The sequence below is a fragment of the Oncorhynchus clarkii genome, chromosome 19, assembly GCF_045791955.1.
Source record: "Oncorhynchus clarkii lewisi isolate Uvic-CL-2024 chromosome 19, UVic_Ocla_1.0, whole genome shotgun sequence".
Lineage (NCBI taxonomy): Eukaryota > Metazoa > Chordata > Actinopteri > Salmoniformes > Salmonidae > Oncorhynchus > Oncorhynchus clarkii.
The window spans coordinates 39,837,327-39,856,752 of NC_092165.1; the positions used below are offsets into that span (position 1 = coordinate 39,837,327).

The 19,426-nt window shown below is 44.2% G+C and overlaps 1 protein-coding gene across 2 annotated transcripts in view; it reads right to left on the reverse strand.

Annotated features, from left to right (window-relative positions):
- LOC139375185 (ATP-dependent RNA helicase TDRD9-like) overlaps positions 1–19,426 on the reverse strand; it is a 32,769-nt gene that overhangs the window by 2,509 nt on the left and 10,834 nt on the right. For both annotated transcript variants that reach the window (XM_071116742.1, XM_071116743.1), the window contains 25 exons: positions 17,616–17,738; positions 15,273–15,353; positions 15,011–15,175; positions 14,819–14,922; positions 14,571–14,693; positions 14,373–14,457; positions 14,231–14,288; positions 14,024–14,128; positions 13,723–13,820; positions 12,912–13,043; positions 12,319–12,484; positions 12,175–12,238; positions 11,917–12,025; positions 10,089–10,142; positions 9,892–10,008; positions 7,716–7,823; positions 7,494–7,594; positions 7,154–7,327; positions 6,462–6,573; positions 6,060–6,275; positions 5,874–5,963; positions 5,364–5,621; positions 5,000–5,167; positions 4,537–4,607; positions 4,336–4,445 (listed from right to left, as the gene is read on the reverse strand). In XM_071116742.1, coding sequence (XP_070972843.1) covers positions 4,336–4,445; positions 4,537–4,607; positions 5,000–5,167; positions 5,364–5,621; positions 5,874–5,963; positions 6,060–6,275; positions 6,462–6,573; positions 7,154–7,327; positions 7,494–7,594; positions 7,716–7,823; positions 9,892–10,008; positions 10,089–10,142; positions 11,917–12,025; positions 12,175–12,238; positions 12,319–12,484; positions 12,912–13,043; positions 13,723–13,820; positions 14,024–14,128; positions 14,231–14,288; positions 14,373–14,457; positions 14,571–14,693; positions 14,819–14,922; positions 15,011–15,175; positions 15,273–15,353; positions 17,616–17,738 — 2,992 coding nt within the window. The remainder of the gene's footprint in view (positions 1–4,335; positions 4,446–4,536; positions 4,608–4,999; positions 5,168–5,363; positions 5,622–5,873; positions 5,964–6,059; positions 6,276–6,461; positions 6,574–7,153; positions 7,328–7,493; positions 7,595–7,715; positions 7,824–9,891; positions 10,009–10,088; positions 10,143–11,916; positions 12,026–12,174; positions 12,239–12,318; positions 12,485–12,911; positions 13,044–13,722; positions 13,821–14,023; positions 14,129–14,230; positions 14,289–14,372; positions 14,458–14,570; positions 14,694–14,818; positions 14,923–15,010; positions 15,176–15,272; positions 15,354–17,615; positions 17,739–19,426) is intronic.

Consider the following 19,426-nt stretch of genomic DNA (forward strand, 5'->3'; position numbering starts at 1 on the left):
TGAGGATACTATAGACCATTGCAAAACAGTGTGTTTTAATCAATTTTGGGACATGAATATATTTAGTTTTATCTAAAAAGGATAACTTTTTTATTATTCTATTTTTAATGAAATTCACTGAGTTTGGTCCTCCCCTTCCTCCTCTGAGGAGCCGCCACTGATATATACATATACAGTGCCTTCAGAGAGTATTCAAACCCCTTGACTTTATCCTCATTTTGTAACATTACAGCCTTACTCTATAATGGACTATATAAAACAAAATTCTCAGTAATCTACACATAATACCCCATAATGACAGGTTAAGACATTTTTGCAAATGTATTAAACAAAAAAACTGAAATATCTTATTTACATAAGTATTCAGACCCTTTACTATGAGACTCAAAATTGAGCTCAGGTGCATCCTGTTTCCATTGATTATCCTTGAGATGTTTCTACAACTTGATTAGAGTCTACCTGTGCTAAATTCAATTGATTGGACATGATTTGGAAAGGCACACACCTGACTATATAAAAAGGTCCCACAGTTGACAGTGCATGCCAGAGCAAAAATCAAGCCATGAGGTCAAAGGAATTGTTCGTAGAGCTACGAGACAGGATTGTGTGGAGGCACAGATCTAGGGAAGGGTACCAAAACATTTCTGCAGCATTGAATGTCCAAGAACACAGTGGCCTCCATCATTCTTAAATGGAAGAAGTTTGGAACCAACAAGACTCTTCCTAGAGCTGGCCGCCTGGCCAAACTGAGCAATCGGGGGAGAAGGGCCCTTGGTCAGGGTCACTCTGACAAAGCTCCTCTTTGGAGATGGGAGAACCTTCCAGAAGGACAACCAACTCTGCAGCCCTCCACCAATCAGGCCTTTATGGTAGAGTGGCCAGATGGAAGCCACTCAGTAAAAGGCACGACAGCCCGCTTGGAGTTTGCCAAAAGTCACCTAAAGACTCCCAGACCAGATGAGAAACAAGATTATCTGGTCTGATGAAACCAAGATTGAACTCTTTGGACTGAATGCCAAGCGTCACATCTGGAGGAAACCTGGCACCATCCCTTCGGTGAAGCATCGTGGTGGCAGCATCATGCTGTGGGGATGTTTTTCAGCGACGGGGACTGGGTGACTAGTCAGGATCGAGGCAAAGATGAACGGAGCAAAGTACAGAGATCCTCTATGAAAACCTTTTCCAGAGCGCTCAGGACCTCCGACTGGGGCGAAGGTTCACCTTCCAACAGGACAACGCAGGAGTGGCTTCAGGACCTTGAGTGGCCGAGCCAGAGCCCGGACTTGAATCAGATCGAACATCTCTGGAGAGACCTGAAAATAGCTGTGCAGCAACGCTACCCATCCAACCTGACAGAGCTTGATTGGATCTGCAGGAAAGAATGGGAGAAGCTCCCCAAATACAGGTGTGTCAAGCTTGAAGACTCGAGGCTATAATCGCTGCCTAAGGTGCTTCAACAAAGTACAGAGCAAAGGTTTTTTTGTAATTGTATAGACATTTAGATAGACATTTGATTTACCAAATTACAATGATTTTGAGATAGACGTTATTATGAAATGAAACTGTCTCACGAAAATGTGCATATGAAAACCATAACTGGCACGCAGATCAGTAGAAAAGGTTAGATAAATTGGCATTGCACATGAGAAAGGTTGCCCACTCCTCGTGTAGCCTATTACCGGAAACTTCAGGAGCATGATGGTAGAATCTGCGAAAGGAGGAGCGGGAGGAGAATAGCTAGGTCAGGATACATTTTTTTCCCTTCTGGTTATCTCGATCTCTGGCGACATCTTGAGGCATCAAACCGTAAGCTTAAAGCATCAGACAAGCTCATTGCATATAGTTGGTTTTATTAAAACAGTGTGTCTATTTATGGTAAAATACACATTTAAAAATGTTGAGCAATTGATAGGTCAAAAGAACAGACAACTTTGTCGACTAAGATTGTTTATCCGTTGGGGACTGCCTTAGATCCCTTATTGATGTCACTTTTTAAATCCACTTCAATCAGTGTAGATCAGTGGTTCCCAAACTTTTTATAGTCTCGTGCCCCTTCAAAACATTCAACCTCCAGCTGCGTATACCTTTTAGCACCAGGGTCAGCGCACTCTCAAATGTTTTTTTTTGTTGCAATACTGTAAGCCTGCCACACACACACTGTACGATACATTTATTAAACATGAGTGGGAAGTGACAAAGAATGAGTGGGAAGTGACAAAGAGCTCTTATTGAACCAGGGCACAAATAATAATTTTGCTCTTTATTTAACCATCTTACATATAAAACCTTATTTGTTCATTAGATTGTGAATAACTCACCACAGGTTAATGAGAAGGGTGTGCTTGAAAGGATGCACATAACTCTGCAGTGTTGGGTTGTATTGGAGAGTCTCAGTCTTAAATCATTTTCCACACACAGTCTGTGCCTGTATTTAGTTTTCATGTTAGCGAGGGCCGAGAATCCACTCTCACATAGGTACGTGGTTGCAAAGGGCATCATTATTTGCCAAGGCAGGATACTCTGAGCGCAGCCCAATCCAGAAATCTGGCAGTGGCTTCTGATTAAATTCAATTTTCACAGAACTGTTTGTTGCAATTCCGATGAGGCTCTCTTGTTCAGATATCAGTAAGTGGACTGGAGGCAGGGCATGAAAGGGATAACGAATCCAGTTGTTTGTGTCATCCGTTTCGGGAAAGTACCTGCATAATTGAGCATCCAACTCACACAGGTGCTTCGCTACATCACATTTGACATTGTCCGTAAGCTTGAATTAATTTGCACACAAAAAAATATCATACAATGATGGAAAGACCTGTGTGTTGTCCTTGTTAATGCAGACAGAGAAGAGCTCCAACTTCTTAAATCATAGCCTCAATTTTGTCCAGCACATTGAATATAGTTGCGGACAGTCCCTGTAATCCTAGATTCATATCATTCAGGCCAGAAAAAACATCACCCAAATAGGCCAGTCGTGTGAGAAACTCGTCATCATGCAAGCGGTCAGACAAGTGAAAATGGTCAGTAAAGAAAACGTTAAGCTCATCTCTCAATAAAAAAAGTGTCAATACTTTGCCCCTTGATAACCAGCGCACTCCTGTATGTTGTAAAAGTGTTACATGGTCGCTGCACAGATCATTGTATAGAGCAGAAAATACACGAGAGTTCAGGAGCCTTGCTTTAACAAAGTTAACCATTTTCACTGTAGTGTCCAAAATGTCTTTCAAGCTGACAGGCATTCCCTTGGCAGAAAGAGCCTCTTGGTGGATGCTGCAGTGTACCAAGTGTTGTTGGGAGTTATTGCTTGCATGCACGTTCCCACTCCACTATGTCTATGCCACTATGGCTTCTGCGCCATCAGTACAGATACCAACATGAGCAGCAGCTACGTTTGGCTAGTTAGTGGAATTCCCGCAAGAGATTAACGGTTAATATGATTGGATGTTAATTATTTGTCTAGGCTACCTGTATTTGACATTGTGTTATTTCGCTGAACACTAGATGGTTAAAACATTTTTTTCTCAAACAGGCTACTCAGGTGAGAAAAAAAGGCTAAAATGTATAGCCCTGTTGGAAAATATAAATGGACTGTTTGAAAATGTGAAAAAAAGTTAAATAAAAAATATATATTTTAAATGTGAATCACATATATTTGGTGTACCCCTGGGGGTATTGCTGGTGTTGTTTGGGAATACCTGGTATAGATGAAGGGGAGGAGACAGGTTAAATATTTATTTTTAAGCCTCGAGTCAATTGAGACATGGATTGTGTATGTGTACCATTCAGAGGGTGGCTTTGAATGGGGTACGGTAGTAGGTGCCAGGTGCACCGGTTTGTCAAGAACTGCAACGCTGCTGGGTTTTTCACACTCAACAGTCTCCCTGTGTGGCAAGACTTATCCACCAGCAAAAGGACATCCAGCCAACTTGACAACTGTGGGAAGCATTGAAGTCAACATGGGCCAGCATCCCTGTGGAATGCTTTCAACACCTTGTAGAGTGCATGCCCTGACAAATTGATCCTGTTCGTAGGGCAAAGGGTGGGGATCTGCAACTCAATATTAGGAAGGTGTTCCTAATGTTCTCTATACTCAAGTGTATTTCACTCTGTCCAGCTTGCCAACAGTTATCGAAACTTAGACAGTCCGGGAGCATTGAAAATTCCAAGTGCTGGAAAGAGGACTCTTTTTTGAAAATGTTGAAGGTGAGTGCGGCCCTCCAGACCTCGGTGAAGACCGAATGCAGTCCGCAGGGCAAAATGAGTTGGACACCCATGGTCTAACCCTTATTCTAATGTGCTTATTATGTCCCAGATTATATCCCATTCCCAGTACTGTACCTGTCGCACTGACAGACACGGAGCCAGCCACCAGCATCCGCTGATGGCTGTCCTGAGGACTGTCATTCAACGCAACGGAGTTGATGCTGTCCTTCTCTATGAGCACCGACCTGTAAGGAGTTAACACATTCATTAGCACTGGTATATAGTGTCACCAGCACTGGGCCAAACTCTAACCTGATCTAGGTGACACTGACTAACCTGTAGTTGGTGACGTTGCTAAAGCTGTGGAAGTTGACTTTATGAGGACTGGACGGGCCATGCACACGAACCTGTGGGAAACAGCATCAGCAACACTTTACTTACAGTGAGCATTAAGACACAATGGGCATCCTGTAGCCACTAACATTCATCCACAATTATTCAATACATGTTAACAGTAAAAACATCCCCCAGAAACAAATTGTGTTCCATGAATTCCTGAGAGGAATGTGTGGCCCTGGCCCACAGCCACTAATACACCGTAGAACAAAATGTACACCAGCTCGCGTACTACCAAAATGTCTCCACCCTCTGGTCAGGAGGCAGGCAAAAGGCAGAAAGACAATGACACCCTCTTGTGGTGAACAACTAACAACACTTCCTGGTTGAACCAGACAGGCAGTCTATTGAACACAGTAGCAGTCTATGAAATGTGAGTCAGCCATTTGGCCAGTGTTCTTGCCTTGCTCTTCAGAGAGGACTGGCTGGTCTTGGCAAAGGACTGGAGCAGGCTGTCAATTAGCTGCTTCTCTTCCTCCTTGCTAGTCTTCCAGGAGCTGCTGGTAGCGTTGGGAGTGAAGGTGCCGTCCTGCAGGTCTTTGTACAGAGACACCAGCACGTCATGGATCTGCTGCAAGACACACAACCACACAGCACTGTCAGGGTCACAGCCTTTGTTTCTACTGCTGGACAGCAAGGAAACACTAAATGATTTATGTTTATAGCCAAGCCTAACAGGAAAACTATAACTGAACAATTCCGCATGAGCACAACATCCTAGAAGCTGCGGTGAAGACAGACAGAAAGCTGGCCTGTGTTTGAGGTACCTTGGACTCAAAGCTCTCCTCGGCCTTGATGGCGTGTCCCTCCTGCATCATGATGTCAGCCACGCTGGAGGTGACCGTGTCAGTGTTGATGAGCAGCTCCACACGCATGATGCCGTGCAGGATGGAGAACAGGGAGACTATGAGCGGGTGGCCGTTCACCAACGTGATAAAGCGGTTGCGGGCACGGCTGCTCCACTGGTCCCCCAGGATCATGGACTGGGCCGATGGACGCATCCCAGAGATCTGGAACTCCTGGGCCTGAGGAGACAGGGCAGAACACAATCCTAATCTGGAACTCCTGGGCCTGAGGAGACAGGGCAGAACACAATCCTAATCTGGAACTCCTGGGCCTGAGGAGACAGGGCAGAACACAATCCTAACAGAATACAATCCTAACAGAATACAGGACAAAGTCATACCAGATTATAGGGATACTAGATCAACTCTCCTGATTAGGATGTGGCCCAAAGATGTTTACCATTTTGCCTAAATAAAACACTGTAGCTGTACCTGGAATGGGTGGGCCATGATATCAGCAGGTAGCTTCCTCAGGCAGCTACACGACACCAGACTGGTGTTTCCAAAGTCCAGAAAGAAAACCTTGAACATTCAGAACACATTTTTCATCCACTAAAACTGCAATCAACCTGGGAGTGATTGTGTGTCCTAGTGAGCTTAGTGAGCATGTGCTTGTACCTCCACAGAGCTGCCGCAGACATGCAGGATCTTGGCACGGTAGTAGAGGCCCTGCTCGTCGCCCTCAGAGAAAGGTGCCAGGCACAGCAAGTTTGGGTAGAGGGAGACAGGAACTGGACACAGCTCATGAGAATTAATCTCTGCTGTCAGATGGCGCTGCTTCTCCATGCTGGCATCATCCGCCTGGAAGCCCCAGAAGTGGCCCACCTCCACCACCTAGGGAGCCAAGATGAAGGAGGCATGCTTGGTTACCACATCCACTACAGACTGTGCATAGCCAAAATGGAGGATATGTGATCACCTAAATTCAGTTCCTCTAGATAGAATCGTCACCAGATTACTTATTTACACAAAAACAAGTCCCAGAAATTTGACTGAAAGAGGAGTCTCAGCCTGACTAACGTCTGTGATGTTGACCACGAAGATGGGGTTAGAGGGCAGCTTGTCTGGGTCGATGGTGCTGCTCAGCAACCCCACTGGGTAGACCGAGTTGTTCTGGAAGTCCACATTCACACTGAAAACCACAGGACAGAATGAATTATGCTTAAAAAGCCTGGAGGATCCCTCAAAGGGGGAACACAGTGCTAGTGTAACAGTCAAAGTCACTGAGCTGCATCATTCTATTAGGGAGTCTATGGGACTGACCTAACTGACTGTAACTCACTCATGACAGCACTGTCTGTAAATGTGTGTGAGGAGGAGGGAGAGAGTCTGACTCGGCCTAAATCTACCCTCTCAGAGGCTGTGTGATGGCTGTAGAGGGTCAGTCAGAGTGCAAGCATGTCAGGTTACATCAAGGCCCAGTGTGGAGGGGTGCAGGCCTGCAGGGTTACGGGCAAAGCCCACTCCCCCCAAACCCCCCCACTAACAGGACACCTCCACCTTCCTGAAGAGGCATTTGGCCCTGAGCCAGAGCTGGCATTACCTATACATCAACTGTCTGACTGACTTTTACTCCGCTAAATGTATTCCTCTTGAGAAGTTGGGGTTAGACGATGTTACACCCATGCAGCAAACTGTATTTTGTAGGAAACGAGGATTAAAAACCCAGCTGAGTAGATTAGTAGTGTGAGAAGGATGTATAGGCTCCCTACCGAGCGTATCTCATGTGGCAGATGGTCCTGCTCCCCGCAAAGGTCTCCACCTCGTCACTGGGATGCACAAAAATGTCCAGAGGATGCCTCTGGTGGGCCAAGAGGAGGGCCAGTGACACCTCAGGGAGCACCCCCGACCCTCGAGTAGTCGTCCGGTAGAACTCTACATGCCCTCTGAAGGAACACACAACAAATGTTTATCTGTCTTACCAATGGACTACGGGCATTCTATAAGCTATGTAAGACCATTTAGGTCAAAACATCTATGAAGTATCTATCTATGAAACAGGTAACATAATGAGTTATTCTAAGTCCAGTGGAGGTTTGATCCGTTTGTTACCTGGCTCCATCGAAGGCTATGGACTTGACCTGGCCACACTGGCGGAACAGGGACTGCAGTTGCTTGTAGTACAGGAAACTGTAGGGGGGCAGGTTCCTCACCTGAGACGAGACAATCAAAGAGCATGGCAGTGGTCTAGCATTCACAACATACAAACACCGTTCATGAATGTATAGGAATCTGAAATCAGGGAATCAGGGATAGGGGGTAATGGCATCATACCAGCACTGTTGTTTTGGGATCATGGCCTGACAGGTCTTTGGAGGCCAGCTCTTCATCCATTTCCCCTTGAGAGAAGTAGTTAGGGTAGTAGGCACCAGCGATAACCACCTGAAAGATGGAGTGCCTTCAGAAAGTATTCATACCGCTCGGCTTATTCTACATTATGTTGTGCTACAGCCTGAATTCAAAATTGATTCAAATATATGTTTTCCCCAATCTACAAACAATAGCCCATAATGACAAAATGAAAACATGTTTTTTTATTTACATTTTTACAAATGTATTTAAAATTAAATAACATATTCAAATAAATATTCACACCCGAGTCAATACTTTTTAGAAGCACCTTTGGTGGTGATTACAGCTTTGAGTGGTCTTGGGTATGTCTGTATCAGCTTTGAGTGGTCTTGGGTATGTCTATATCAGCTCTGAGTGGTCTTGGGTATGTGTATATCAGCTTTGAGTGGTCTTGGGTATGTCTGTATCAGCTTTGAGTGGTCTTGGGTATGTGTATATCAGCTTTGAGTGGTCTTGGGTATGTCTGTATCAGCTTTGAGTGGTCTTGGGTATGTCTATATCAGCTCTGAGTGGTCTTGGGTATGTGTATATCAGCTTTGAGTGGTCTTGGGCATGTGTATATCAGCTTTGAGTGGTCTTGGGTATGTGTATATCAGCTTTGCACATCTGGATTTTGTGATTTTCCCCTGCAGATTTTCTCAAGCTCTGTTAGGTTAGATGGGGAGCAATCTTCAAGTCTTTCCACAGCTTTTCAATGGGATTCAAGTCTGGGCTTTGGCTGGGCCACTTAAGGACTTTCACATTCTTGTTCTGAAGCAATTCCAGAGTTGCTTTGGCTATGTGCTTAAGGTCATTGTCCTGTTGGAACATAAATCTTCGCACCAGTTTAAGGTCGTTTGCACTCTGAAGCAGGTTCTCATCAACAATTTGCCTGTATTTGGCTCCATTCATTGTTCCCTCTATCCTTACCAATCTCCCAGTCCCTGCCTCTGAAAAGTATCCCCATAGCATGATGCTGCCACCACCATGCTTCACGGTAGAGATGGTGTTATGCGGGTGATGAGGTGTTATGCGGGTGATGAGCTGTGCCTGGTTTTCTCCAGACATAGCGCTTTGCATTCAGGACAAAGAGTTACATTTTTGTTTCATCAGACCAGAATCTTTCGCCTTATGCTTTGAGTCTTTCACATGCCGTTTTGCAAACTCCAGGCGTGCTGTCATGTGCCTTTTATCAGGAGTGGATTCCGTCTGGCCACTCTCCCATGAAGCTCAGATTGGTGAAGTGCTGTAGAGACCTTTTGTTAGGTTTTCCCATCTCAGCCAAGGAACTCTGTAGTTCTGTCAGAGTGGTCTTTGGATTCTTGGTCACTTCCCTGACCAAGGTTTTTCTTGCTCGATTGCTCAGTTTGGTCTGATGGCCAGCTCTTGGCAGATAATGGAGAACACTGTGCTCTTGGAAACTTTCAACACTCTAGAAATGTTATTCCCTTCCCCAGGGTATTCCTTACCACAATTATATCTCAGCGATCTACAGACAGTTCCTTAGACTTCATGGTATAGTTTCTGCTCTGATATGCACTGTCAACTTTGGGACCTTATATAGACAGATGTGTTTCTTTCTAAATCATGTCCAAACAATTGAATTGGCCACCGGTGGACTCAAATCAAGTAGTGACATCTCAAGGATGATCAAAGGAAATTGGATGCACCGGAGCTCAATTTGGAGTGTCATAGCAAAGGGGTGTGGAGGGGGGGGGTGTGAATACTTACTTACTTACTAAATGAGACATTTCCGTATTTCATTTTCAATAAATTAGCTAACATTTCTAAAACCATGTTAGCATTTTATCATTATGGGTATTGAAGTGTAGATGGCTGAAAAAATATATACATTTAATCAATTTCCAATTCAGGCTGTAACACAACAAAATGTGGAATAAGTCAAGGAGTATAAATACTTTCTGAAGGCACTGTATAAAGAGCAGAGGAGATTCTATCAAATAGACAGGGGCTACAGTGTTAGCACTGCCGAATGATATTCTGAATAGCAGGGGTAGGTACAACAGATAATATTATAGGGTCAAAATAATAACCATATAGCTTTACGTTGGAAGTAAGGTGTAGAGCTCCAGAATACTGGCATGTGCCTCAGTCTCACCTGCAGGATGAACCTCTGCTTGTGAAGGCTGGCGTAGTCCATTGGCACTGGGTTCTCAATCACGTGCATGTTGAACTGGGACGTTCTCTCCTTCAGGTCCTCATAGAGCTCGGCCACCTGGGGGTCACAGAGAGGCAGGGTCAGGTCAGGGATTGGGGTCACCTGGTGTGTGTTTCGTGAGATGCTGGTCTCTATACCTCTCTGATCCTCTTGATCTGGATGCAGTTCTCCTTGCCCCACTCCAGCTCGGACTGGGAGGAAGAACGCACACACACATACACACACAACCTTACTGCAACCATCTCAACAAGATACTGGACCTTTGTCTAATGTCTTTAGGAACCTCCTTTATTACATACACGTCTATGTATTATCCATGTTTAAAGTTAATTGATGTAACATAATGATCTACAGTTGAAGTCAGAAGTTTACATACACCTTAGCCAAATAGATTTAAACTCAGTTTTTCACAATTCTTGACATTTAATCCTAGTACAAATTCCCTGTCTTAGGTCAGTTAGGATCACCACTTTATTTTAAGAATGTGAAATGTCAGAATAATAGTAGAGAGAATGATTTATTTGAGCTATTATTTCTTTCATCACATTCCCAGTGGGTCAGAAATGTACATACACTCAATTCGTATTTGGTAGCATTGCCTTTAAATTGTTTAACTTGGATCAAACATTTAGGGTAGCCTTCCACAAGCTTCCCACAATAAGTTGGGTGAATTTTGGCCCATTCCTCCTGACAGAGCTGGTGTAACTGAGTCAGGTTTGTAGGCCTCCTTGCTCGCACACGCTTTTTCAGTTCTGCTCACACGTTTTCTATGGGATTGAGGTCAGGTCTTTGTGATGGCCACTCCAATACCTTGACTTTGTTGTCCTTAAGCCATTTTGCAACAACTTTGGAAGTATGCTTGGGGTCATTGTCCATTTGGAAGACCCATTTGCGACCAAGCTTTAACTGATGTCTTGAGATGTTGCTTCAATATATCCACATAATTTTCCTCCCTCATGATGCCATCTATTTTGTGAAGTGCACCAGTTTCTCCTGCAGCAAAGCACCCCCACAACATGATGCTGCCACCCCCGTGCTTCACGGTTGGGATGGTGTTCTTCGGCTTGCAAGCCTCCCCCTTTTCCTCCAAACATAATGATGGTCATTATGGCCAAACAGTTCTAATTTTGTTTCATCAGACCAGAGGACATTTCTCCAAAAGAACAATCTTTGTCCCCATGTGCAGTTGCAAACCGTAGTGTGGTTTTTCTATGGCGGGTTTGGAGCAGTGGCTTCTTCCTTGCTGAGCAGCCTTTCAGGTTATGTCAATATAGGACTCGTTTTACTGTGGCTATAGATAATTTTGTACCCGTTTCCTCTAGCATCTTCACAAGGTCCTTTGCTATTGATTTGCACTTTTCGCACCAAAGTACATTCATCTCTAAGAGGTAGAACGCGTCTCCTTCCTGAGCGGTATGACAGCTGTGTGGTCCCATGGTGTTTATGCTTGCGTACTATTGTTTGAACAGAACATGGTACCTTCAGGCATTTGAAAATTGTTCCCAATGATGAACCAGACTTGTGGAGGTCTACACATTTTTTGGGGCTGATTTCTTTTGATTTCCCCATGATGTCAAGCAAAGAGGCACTGAGTTCAAGGTAGGCCTTGAAAAACATCCAGAGGTAAACCTCCAATTGACTCAAATTATGTCAATTAACCTATCAGAAGCTTCTAAAGCCATGACATCATTTTCAGGAATTGTCCAAGCTGTTTAAAGGCACAGTCAACTTAATGTATGTAAACTTCTAACCCACTGGAATTGTGATACAGTGAATTATAAGTGAAATAATCTGTGTAAACAATTGTTGTAAAAATTACTTGTGTCATGCACAAAGTAGATGTCCTAACCGACTTGCCAAAACTATAGTTTGTTAACAAGAAATTTGGGGAATGGTTGAAAAACGAGTTAATGACTCCAACCTAAGTGTATGTAAACTTCCCACTTCAACTGTAAATGCTCTCACCTTTGGATGCCTCAACTCTCCTTTGCTTCTGGACGTGTGCCAAGCCTTGAATGCGTTGACAAAAGCAATCAAATCACTCTGCACACCGTGTGCAAACGACAGCTTGCTCCTGAATATTCAAACATTTAAGAGAGGACAGGGATGACAGTCTTACAGCAGACAATAACTCAAATGGCAGTGACGAGGTAGATATTGTAGAAGTGTAATTATTTATTTTTTGCTGTATGAGAGAAAATACATTTTCAAGTGCTGACTCACCTGTACCCTGCCAGCTGCTGCAGGGAGGGCATGGCAAAGAAGCTCTTCAGAGACAGAGAGGCGGCTAAAGGAGAGAGACAGGTTGAGGAGTCGTGGCCTGAACACACACCTACAGACAAAGCAGAAACCACAGACCCCACTGACCTATGATGAGGCACTCCTCCAGACAGCCAAAGACGTGGCCGAGCACGATCATCTTCCCAAGGTGCAGGTCCACAGGCAGGTGAGCCAGGATCCGACCCAGAAACGTCAGCTCTCCATCAAAACGCTTCTGGCCTTGACCATCGTTCCCCACAGACAGTGCACCCATCTACACCTCACACACACGTCATGACAATTATCATTACCTCAATAATAACAACTGACTGCAAGAATACTTAAGCATCACACACACACAGTCAAAAATAGTAATAAAAAATACAAAAATGGCTCCGTCCATCAATCCTTCCAGCTAAAGAGCCCATCCACAGACTTAATCAAAACACTTTACGCTCCGCTATGTCACAGCTGACAAACACACACACACAAACACCACTGAGAGAGCTAATGCTAGCTGACGCAGAGGTCCTGACACAGCAGAACCAATGTTAGGAAACCACTGTAACATCACAAACACACAGTGACAGATTTGGGTGTTCAGCAACGTTGTATCTAAGATTCTTATTGGAAACCTCTCCACAAATACAGGAATCCAATGACTTCAATGGTTGTTTGTGATAAGGTCCACAGTGAGGTACCTCTTTGAGCTGGAGTATGGTCCTCTCAATGTCATTGAGTTGGGGGGGTGAGAGAGCAGTGGAGAGGAGGGAGCGGGGGTCCCCCATGTCCAGAAGCTTCACCTTCAGCATGATGTTAGCCAGGGGGGCACGCTGGGAATAGTCAGAATAAAATAGAAGTTTTATACACTGAGCGTACAAAACTTTAGGAACACCTTCTTAATATTGAGTTGCACCCTATTTTGCCCTCAGAATAGCCTCAATTTGTCAGGGCATGGACGCTACAAGGTGTCGAAAGCATTACACAGGGATGCTGACCCATGTTGACTCCAATGCTTCCCACAGTTGTGTCAAGTTGGCTAGATGTGCTTTGGGCGTTGGACAATTCTTGATACACACATTGGAAACTGTTGAGCGTGAAAAACCCAGCAGCATTGTCGTTCTTGACACAAACTACTACCATACCCTATTCAAAGGCACTTATATTTTGTTTTGCCCATTCACCCTCAATGGCACATATACACAATCCATGTCTCAAGTGTCTCCTCCCCTTCATCTACACTGATTGAAGTGGATTTAACATGTGACATTAATAAGGAATCATAACTTTCACCTGGTCAGTCATGGAAAAAGCAGGTGTTCCTAATGTTTTGTACACTCAATGTAGGTCTAGTAGAGTAGCATGCCTTGTCTTTCAGTAATCACATACAGTGCATCAATCCATCAACAAATAAATCCATCAACTTTGCAGTTGTTAAACATCATACTGTCAATCATAGTTATGAGCTTGGTTCTTTGCCATCAGGGCTGACCTAATGTTCGACTCTCTTACCACCATCTCAGGAACCACATAGTCTGGGATCTCATTCCTCCAGAACTCCTTGGTCACCAGCCGGTAACAGTAGCCCATAGACACTCGCCCAGCCCTGCCTGAGAGGGACAGAGGAGACGTGAGTCACAAATCCTCAGTGGCCATTCTAATTCTCCCCCTGGGTGCACATTTTGGTTTTGCCCTAGCACTACACAGCTTATTCAAATAACCCATTCATCATCAAGCTTTGATTATTTGAATCAGCTGTGTAGTGCTAGGGCAAAAAACAAAATGTGCACCCAGAAACCCTGCTGTACTGTACCTCTACGCTGGTTGCAGTTGGTCTTGGAGGCCCAGGTGAGGCGGAGGGACTGGTAATGGGTCTCTTTGTCACAGACCATGTGTCGTGCCAGACAGAAATCAATCACTGTCAACAAGAATACGTCACAAACTCAGACATGTGGAGTGAATACAGTACGGCAGTATATATAGCAAGGAAGTCTATAAACGTGAAAATGAAAACACACACCATATTTGACATCTGGGACCGTAACAGAGCTCTCTGCAATGTTGGTGGAGAGGATGATCTGTTGAGACAGAGACAAAACATCAAAAACCCTTTGCATTATAGAAGTCCTATTCAGTAGACTGGGTTGTGGTGTGATAGTTACCTTCCTGTATCCTGGGACAGGCACCAGAAACACCCCATTCTGCTCCTCCAGAGTGACAGAGGAGTGGAGTGGGTACACCTGCAGTCTGAAACATACACCATAACAGCCCCATCAAGTTTCTACTATGAACCGGACACTACCAGTCACGCTCCAGAGACGCCACCACTGAAAGTCCACATGTACACACACAGCACCCACCTCTTGCGCACCAGCTTGGACAAAGCCTCCTGCATGTAGTGGATCTCACCCAGACCAGGGAGGAACACCAGCACACTGCCCCGGTCTGGCAGAGACAGGCCTCCCTCCCTCGCAGTCCTACTGCTGAGATACACAAACACACCAGGACAACTATAAGACATCGAAGTCAATCATCTAAGTAATTAACAAATAGTATGGTTTATTTATCAAGCGAGCTAAGATGAAGAGTAAAGATGTTGACCCCTCACCTCTGATCTTTGGCCTCTAGCTCATCAAAGCTCTGGATAAGGCTGACAGCCACGTTGTACATCTCCACAGTGATGTAAGGGTCATCTGGACGGCGGGTATCCACCTGATAGTTAATAGACACAGTGTTAGGTTAGTCTAAACCATGAGTACCAGCTACATCCACAGACTAGGCTTGGCGCTCCCCCTCTCACCCTGTAGGGAATCAGGCTGCAGAGGTCCTCCAGGTAGAACTCCTCTATGGCGTAGGGAGCCCCCTCCACCTCAAACACATAGGCTGGGTTCATCTGGCTGCGGATGGGGGTGCCAAAGTACTCCGCAAACTCCCTGCAGTTGATGGTGGCTGACATGAGGATGACCTGCATAAAGGGGGAAGGGAGGCGGTGTGTGTCTGTTCAGTCAGTACGGTTTAGGATCACATGGTGGTGAATGCTGAGATGAGAAGCGTGGGCTCACCTTGATGTAACGAGAGTTGGAATGGAGGAGCTTCCTCACAACCAATAAAAGGAAGTCCAGCTCCTCTGTCCGCTCATGGACCTGAAACATACAGAACCACCCTGCTTACTGACTGGCTCATCCTTGCCATGGTAAAAAGATGTTACTGGCTACTAAGAGAGACAATGTACGCCAGATAGGACATCATCATTACCAGTCAAGTCATATCTGTAGACTACTTTGAAATAGTGTCTAGAATTGTTGTTACTTTCGGTACTTCTGTCAAATGTGTCTCACAAACTCTGTCTATCAGCGCAGCCGATCCCCCTTTAGCAGTGGCGTGCACCATACCTGCTCCACTTACTCATTACTAGTAGCCTGCACTGGGAGTCGGGGTTTGCCTCATGTTAGCTCCCCACTCATGCTGCACAGAACACTTTACAATGCAGTAAGATACCATTAGCTCCTCTTCTCTTTATACAGTGCCCTCAGATAGTATTCACACCCCTTGACTTTTCCCACATTTTGTTGTGTTACAGCCTGAATTTAAAATGGATTACATTTAGATTGTTTGCCACTGGCCTCCACACAATATCCCATAATGTATAAGTGGAATTGTGTTTTTTTTTTATACAATTTTACATATTAATAAAAGATGAAAAGCTGAAATGTGTTGAGTCAATACGTATTCAACCCCTTTGTTATGACAAGCCTAAATAAATGAAGGAGTAAAAATATGCTTAACAAGTCACATAAGTTGCATGGACTCTGTGTGCAATAATAGTGTTTAACATGATTTTTAAATTACTACCCCACACATAACAGATAATTAATTATAAGGTCCCTCAGTCGAGGAGTGAATTTCAAGCACGGATTCAACCAAAGACCAGGGAGCTTTTCCAATGCCTCGCAAAGAAGGGCACCTATTGGTAGATGGGTAAAAACAAAACAGCAGACATTGAATATCCCTTTGAGCATGATGAAGTTATTAATTACACTTTGGGTGGCGTATCAATACACCCAGTATCTACAAAGATACAGGTGCTATTCCTAACTCCATTGCCCAGCGAGGAAGGAAACCGATCAGGGTTTCACCATCAGGCCAATGGTGACTTTAAAAGAATTAGAGTTGAAAGGCTGTGTTAGGAGAAAACTGAGGATGGATCAACAACATTGTACTTACTTCACAATACTAACCTAAATGACAGAGTGAAAAGAAGGAAGCCAGTACAGAATAAAAATATTCCAAAACCTGTATCCGGTTTACAATAAGGCACTGAAGTAATACTGCAAAACATTTGGAAAAGACAACTTTTTGTCCTGAATACAAAGCGTTATGTTTGGGGCAAATCCAACAACACATTACTCTTCCTTTTTTTCAAGCATGACGGTGGCTGCATCATGTTATGGGTATGCTTGTCATCGTCAAGGGATTTTTGTGGGGGGATAAAAGGAAATGGAATAGAGCTAAGCACAGGCAAATCCCAGAGGAAAACTTGGTTCAGCCTGCTTTCCAACAGACACTGGGAAACAAATTCATATTTCAGCAGGACATTTGCCTAAAACAAGGCCAAATATATATTGCTTACCAAGTTGCTTACCAAGACAGCATTGAATGTTCCTAAGTGGCCTAGTTACAGTTTTTACTTAAATTGTCTTAAAAATCTATGGTAAGACTTTCATTGCTAGCTTACAGCTGAAGCTAACATCAATTCATTACCCTTGTACTTTGTTTATAATATGCAAACCATAAAGCTAAATATGCTGAATTCAAAGCTGATTGCCACCAAAAACGTTATTAATTCACTTAAATTGGTCTCTCCGTCACATCTCCCCATCAGCTAAAGATGATCTACTGCCTAAGCGTGTGTGAATAGGGCTCTGACGGTTCTTGTTGTTGATCAGTACAATAAAATGAGTCCCAAATGGAGGTGAAACAAATTGTAATCTGCACCCCCATGAAATCAGCCAAAACTAGCTCAAAAACTCAATGCATGCACACAGTCCTATTGAATAGGATACATCTTGATTTACCATTGAAATAACTGATTACCATTAAGTTGTTAAGTAGTTAGATTGGTAAAAACAAAGTCAAATTGATTGTATGATTGTTTAATTAATGCATATACATGGTCATCTCTGAAAAATTTCAATTTTGTTAGATGAAATTGAACTCAAAAGATGCCCAATGATTGAACAGAGCAGTAGATTAGTTTATCTGTCTGGATCGAGTGCCATTTTGTGACTTTGGCTAATATACCTTTTTTTTGTTTTTTTGTTATCGTTTCAGTATCGTGATACTAAACCTGGTATCAAAGTCAAAATGACTACTTTGAAATGATGACCAGTCTGAGTGTCAGTTACCTCATCTATGAAGATGTGGGAGTACTCAGTCAGGCTCTTTGCTCCGACCAGTTTCTGCAGCAGCACCCCAGTGGTCATGTAGATGAGTCTTGTGTGTTCAGTGACCATCTTCTCCAGGCCCACCTGAAACAAACAGAGAAACACATAAAGCCTAAAGGCAGACGTGAGGATTCAAAATCTACTGTAGCTGTAGGTATTTATCTATCCAGCTATGTGGTGTCAAACATTCTGTTGAACAACTCACCTTCACAACAAATTCAGCACACAACGTGACTCTCAGAGATCAGACAAAATGCCCATCCTAACATTTCTTCTCCCTGAGGAGTTGCTCTCATGTACTGCTACTCAAATCCAAGTACAAACTCAGGCAAGACTTTCACAAAACTCTCAGTAAGAAACGAAAGACTGAGATAGAAAGCACTGTAAACATCCATCACACTACCCTTAGGACAGTCAGACAAAGCTGATGCTCAGAGGAATGTACAAAAACAGCCCTCCCTCGTGGCAGGAGTGTCATGGGAAGGTCACTGTGAAAGTGGATAATGCTCTGGTACTCTCCATACATCCTCAAGGCCCGGATTCAAGCACTTAGGTGTTCATCAGGTCAGCCCATCACTGTCTCACTCACTGTCTGCCTAACAGTGACATCACCGCTTCTGCAAACCGCAGCAGAGCAGACAGAGGAGGAGCAGGGAGTTATAACTAGACTATGTCTCCTGTTTCAGAGCTGGAAACAGAGCAACTTGGCAGCCTGGAAACAGTCCGGCATGGAAGTGTCCACCCCACTCCTCCCTCTGCAAGAGAAACTTCATATGGGCTTTTTGTACAGAGCTTCATCAAGGGGTAATAATATCGCTGGAGACTCAGTACACTGCCCCTTGTTATGAAACATGAACACGCAATTCTGGTTTCTTGCACCTTTTTCTCCATCTTCTTTCCACGAAGGGATGTGTACGCAAATCAGACTTTGTAACATACTACGCATGGTCATGTGTTTTTTGGGATAGATATATATAATATATACACTGCTCAAAAAAATAAAGGGAACACTAAAATAACACATCCTAGATCTGAATAAATGAAATATTCTTCTTAAATACTTTTTTCTTTACATAGTTGAATGTGCTGACAACAAAATCACACAAAAATGATCAATGGAAATCAAATTATCAACCCATGGAGGGCTGGATTTGGAGTCACACTCAAAATTAAAGTGGAAAACCACACTACAGGCTGATCCAACTTTGATGTAATGTCCTTAAAACAAGTCAAAATGAGGCTCAGTAGTGTGTGTGACCTCCACGTGCCTGTATGACCTCCCTACAACACCTGGGCATGCTCCTGATGAGGTGGCGGATGGTCTTCTGAGGGATCTCCTCCCAGACCTGGACTAAAGCATCCGCCAACTCCTGGACAGTCTGTGGTGCAACACACAGTTGGTGGATGGAGCGAGACATGATGTCCCAGATGTGCTCAATTGGATTCAGGTCTGGGGAACGGGCAGGCCAGTCCATAGCATCAATGCTTCTTGCAGGAACTGCTGACACACTCCAGCCACATGAGGTCTAGCATTGTCTTGCATTAGGAGGAACCCAGGGCCAACCGCACCAGCATATGGGGTCTGAGGATCTCATCTCGGTACCTAATGGCAGTCAGGCTACCTCTGGCAAGCACATGGAGGGCTGTGCGGCCCCCCAAAGAAATGCCACCCCACACCATGACTGACCCACCGCCAAACCGGTCATGCTGGAGGATGTTGCAGGCAGCAGAACGTTCTCCACGGTGTCTCCAGACTCTGTCATGTCTGTCAC